We start from the raw sequence: 5,086 nt of genomic DNA on the forward strand, positions 1-5,086 counted from the left end.
CATCTTCCAATACTTGAAAGACTGTCATAGGAGAAAGGGCATCGATTTACTCTCTATAGCACCTGAGGGCAGGACAAGAAGCAAGGGGTGGAAACTCATCAGAAGGAAATCCAACCTAGAAATAAGGAAGAATTTCCTGAAAATGAGAACAATTAATCAGTGGAACGGCCTGCCTCCCCAAGTTGTGGCTGCTCCATCATTGGAGGCTTCCAATAATAGATTGGACAACCATTTCTTCAGGATGGTATAAGGACTCCTGCCTTGGGCAGAGGATTGGACTAGAAGACCTCCAAGGTCCCTTCTAGCCCTATGATTCTATGATCTCAACTTCCTGCCTGACCTGTTAAGAGTTTGCTGGCTGGCTGCTGATGCTTCTCCTCTATCTCCTGGATGAGATCGTCAAGAGAGCACAGTTCCTCCATGTGCTTGGCCAAAAACTTCTCCTTTATTGCCATAATCTTCTTCTCTGTCTCTTCCATTCTAGCCAATATAAGCTTCTCCTGTCCTTCTAACCAGAGTTGTAGTTCTCTGAATTCAGCCACTACATTTTTTTTCTCTTTTTCGATGTGGTCCTAGAACAAGAAGACAGAAAAAGCAAAAGGCATATTTTTGTTTTATTTGTACTTAATTATATTTATTTTTATTATTATAATATTTAAACAGATTCCCTGAAGAGTCCTGAAATGAGATGGGAAAATTTCCTAGGGAGAAAAAAAAAACCATTTTGACATCAACAAGTACAGGGGGAAAGGTTTCTAAAAACCAAAAAAAGGCTCAAGTTAAATAATCTCTCATGAAAATTTTCTTGGCAATCAGGAATTTCAAAAAAGTAGACAGAAAAATGTTTGATTTCACATTTGTTTCAATAAGATGAAATATGGTCTCCCTTAATTTATATGCAAACCAAACCCACTTTATAAAACATGGCCCATGTGACAGGTGCCCTTAACCCAACTGTGACCCATTCAGCCAATGGTGACATCCCAGTCAAAGATACAGATACAGATAATTTAATTTAATTTAATAATTTAATTTATATACCGCCCTTCTCCCGTAGGACTCAGGGCGGTGCACAGCATATTAAAACAGATACAAACAAAATACATCAAAAAACAAAAAACCCCATAAAACCAAATTAAAAGCCAAATATTGGAAGCTGTGTGTCAATTAAAATTTTCTTAAAATCATCTGTGCCCGAACACTGTCTTTAACTGTGTTCGGGCACAGTGTTCGGGCACTTAAATTTCATTTAAGTCAGAACTTGTACTTACAAACAGGCTGCCTATTATTAAAGATGGCGGGTGGTGTTCTCCTTCCTATTAGCTCAGAAGCTCCTCACTGTTGGATCAATACTTACAAGCATCTCCTGAACTCTTTGCTCTGTGTCCGTTTTGTATGTAGCTATTTTTTCTTTCTCCTCCTTCTGAGCCTTCAGCCAATCCCCAACCTTGATCTGAAGAGAAAATACAAGATTTGAGTTTCTTTTCCGTAAAGAATTACATCGGAGGGAAGACCCAGTTAGAAGATATATACAGCCGTTATAAATACATGCCAGTTGCCAAGTGTCCACATTTGGATCATGTAACCACAGGGATGGTCATTTTTTCCATTGCCGTCGTAACTTTGAACAGTCACTACACGAACGATTCTAAGTCGAGGACTACCTGTAATGGCAGGAAAGTGAGCTGCCTGAGTCTCCTGCTTGCAGTCACCTGAGAAGCATCACTGAGAAACAAAAGCTTGGGCTGAGGTGGCTTTGGCCTGACCCACCAGGAGTGTTTTTCAGGGTCTGCACTCAAGACTTTGGAGGACTCTATGATGATCTTGCTCTATAGCAAATGTGGAAAGTGAGCTGGCAAAGGGTACCTATTTCTCCCTAAAGGCAATTTCCGTCGGTAACCAAGACAATTAAGTGAAGTTTTGTCCCATTTTACAACCTTTCTTGCCACAGTTATTAAGTGAACCACTGCAGATGTTAACTTAGTAACACGGTTGTACAGCGAATCTGGCTTCCCCATTGACTTTGCTTTGCAGAAGGTCTCAAAAGCAGATCACCTGACCCCGGGACACTGCAACCATCACAAATCCATGCCACTTGCCAAGCATCCAAATTTTGATCACTGACCACAGGGACGCTACAATGGTCATAAATGTGAAAAATTGTCATAAGTCACTTTTTTCAATGCTGTCACTAAATGAATGGTTGTGAGTCAAGGACTATGGTAAATCTGTCTTCAAAAAATTGGAGGCACACAGGGGGTGAAGGTCTCAGGCTGGAATTAGTGAAGTTTGTTAAAGAAATTGCCAAGGCAGAAAGTTGCAGATGGGTGTAATAAGACCAGTAACAAATGGTGGGCAGGACTGCCCAGCAAGAAAAATGTTACAACAAAGTTAGCAGGACTCTGTGAGAAGGATGCTAGCTAAGGCATGTAGACATAAACTTTGGTAACCTCTAGCTTATTATAATAATAAAACACACAACCCTTTTGATAAGAAAGCTTATTAGCATAAATATGCAATGTATGAAGGAGGGTAAAGTAGGGCAGGGCAAGAAATCAAAAGAAACACATGTCAAGGAACCAATGAGTGATTAACTTCCTTAATCTATATAATATCACTAAACCAAATAAAACTTGATTTGGAAAAAATTGAAAAATCTGCAATTGTAGATGTTAGGGAGAATTGCTATGGTGAAAATGAATACGTATACCTATAAATCTATAGAGAATTTTTTTTTTGAAGAGCTGAACTCCTTAATTTTAAAATTTATCTGGTAAGGAAAGAAAGCTAGAATTAAATTGAAAATGTTACAAGAAACTAAGGGGAAATGGAGGTTTTGGTTTGCCAGACTGGGTTTTATATTATCAAGCATCGGTGTTAACATGGGTAAAAGAATGGATAACCCTCAGACACAAAAGATTGTTGTACTTAGAGGGAAATGACTTACAACTTGGTTGGCATGCTTTTTTATGGTATGGGAAAAATAAAATTCATAAAACATTTTCAAAACCGCTATATTAGAAATGCATTATTACTAACATGGTAAAATAAAAACCAAAATATATTTGAAAATCCCAGGATGGCTGTCAACAATGGAAGCATTTGTACACCCAAATCTAGTTAGCTTTGAGAAAATATGGACATATAAAGATATTCTAAACTCTGAAGGTAACTTAAAATCTAGACAAGAGATGGAAAATCAGGGTACTGATTTATCATTAGTGGTCATATTTACAGATACAAGTGAGATATGATAAAGATGTTAAATTATATGGATTCCATAAAGAGCAGATTTTGCTCAGATACTATTAACTTCTGATGAAAAACTAATTAAGAAAATGTATAATTTTCTATTAAATTTGAAAATAGAAGATGAACAAGTAAAAGAAACAATGATAATATGGGTAAAAAGTTTTGGATATAATATAGATTTAGAGAAATGACAAAGCCTGTGGGAAAGAAATTACAAACTGACAATGTCAATCTCTTATAAAAAAAAAGTTATATAAAATGTTTTATAGATGGCACTTGCCACCAGCAAGATTAGCAAAAATGTTTAAAAATATGTCAGATAAATGTTGGAAATGTAATAAAAAACCAGGTAGTTATTATCATGTATGGTGGACATGTGTTAAAGCAGACATGTCAAACTCGCAACGTGACACCCCTGTATTAAAGCAAAGAAATATTGGACAAAAATACATACTTGGTCAGAAAAGATGGTGGAAAAACATATAGATTTTAAACCTGAACTTTTTAAATTAGGTATAATGCCAGAAAAGCTTGAAAAATGAAGTATATATCTGATTTTGCATGTGATAACAGCAGCAAGACTTACATTTGCACAATATTGGAAAACTGAAAAAATACCATCTGAATAAGAAATAATTTAAAAAATACTAGACTGTGCAGAAATGGACAGACTTACTTTGAGATTGAAAGAAAAAGAAGAAAAAGAATATTTTCAAACTTGGGACTTATTTCATCAATGGCCGGAGAAACGAACTACCGATTAGGAATTTAATTTGTATTAGTGAATGATAAACCCAGACAACACGTTTGTTGAATAAGCACTATTGAATTGTATTAAAAAAATCAATAAAAGCCATAATCTCTCAACTTCCTTCATCTTAACTGTATCAAATTTGTATTTGTATATGGTTCGGGGGTCTTGGCTCCTTTAGCTTCTTAGAGCCTTTTGCTGAAATACTTCAATAAAAGTTCCTCGAACTCCTGTCTGGTTCTGATTGGCATCTGCGCCAGGCTAAACCCGGTTTGCGGACAACAGGAAACAAGTAAAGTAGTTCAAGGATTGCCTGGCTTCCGGTTTGAGACGTCGACTTCGTCGGAAGCTTCCTTTGAAGTCTCCCTCCCGGGGCTGCGTTAGAGCCGTGCCGACAGCATAAATCAGCTGTCGGGCGGCTTGAAACTCACCTCCTGGGCTAAAGGAGGTAGGGGAGCCGCTCCGGATAGGTGTTGAGCTCCCCAAGTTCCTTGAGGAATTTGGGTGAGAGCCCCGCCGGAGTCCGGAGCCATCTCTGCACCCTGGGCAGACCTCGCCGTGTGCGAGACAAGAAGTCGCGCTTGCTGCTGCTTTCAGAAGATGTTCTTTTTTTTGTGAGTACTTATCTTGACAGCCGGTGCTGAACAGGAAAATGGACTTAACAGGGTTTTAATTTTAAATTTAACTCTGGAAGATCAAAGAGATCTCCCCCATTCGTCAAAGTGAAAGTGAGGAGGAAAATGGCCGCGGCAGTTGTTTTTTTGCAACAAAGAAAAATCTCCACTTTCCCTTTGGTATAGTGAGGACGGACTTTGTGGATTCTTTTTTTCTTCTGACTTAGGATTTTTGATTTAAAGGACTATTTAAAAGAAATATATAATGGTTTCTAAGCGGACTGGACCTTCTGCTATTCCAAAATTAATTAAAACAACTGTACTTTCATCTTTGCAACCCTCATCGCAGATATCTAAATCTCCTCCCCCCACATCTACTCCCTTCCTCACTTTTCAAAAATTACAAGAAGTGCTTGATGATTATACTGAAAAGCTTATGTTAAAAGTGCGGCAATTTACTGATGACTTG

General features: G+C 37.8%; 1 protein-coding gene across 1 annotated transcript in view; it reads right to left on the bottom strand.

Moving 5' to 3' along the window:
- The window catches only part of LOC107293922 (E3 ubiquitin-protein ligase TRIM39-like), a 23,975-nt gene that overhangs the window by 17,058 nt on the left and 1,831 nt on the right, over positions 1 to 5,086 (bottom strand). The window contains exons 2-3 of the mRNA XM_029285499.1: positions 1,358 to 1,453; positions 341 to 572 (exon numbers count right to left, since the gene is read on the bottom strand). Coding sequence (XP_029141332.1) covers positions 341 to 572; positions 1,358 to 1,453 — 328 coding nt within the window. The remainder of the gene's footprint in view (positions 1 to 340; positions 573 to 1,357; positions 1,454 to 5,086) is intronic.

Source organism: Protobothrops mucrosquamatus, unplaced genomic scaffold (assembly GCF_001527695.2).
Source record: "Protobothrops mucrosquamatus isolate PMUCROS unplaced genomic scaffold, P.Mucros_1.0 scaffold1774, whole genome shotgun sequence".
Classification (NCBI taxonomy): domain Eukaryota; kingdom Metazoa; phylum Chordata; class Lepidosauria; order Squamata; family Viperidae; genus Protobothrops; species Protobothrops mucrosquamatus.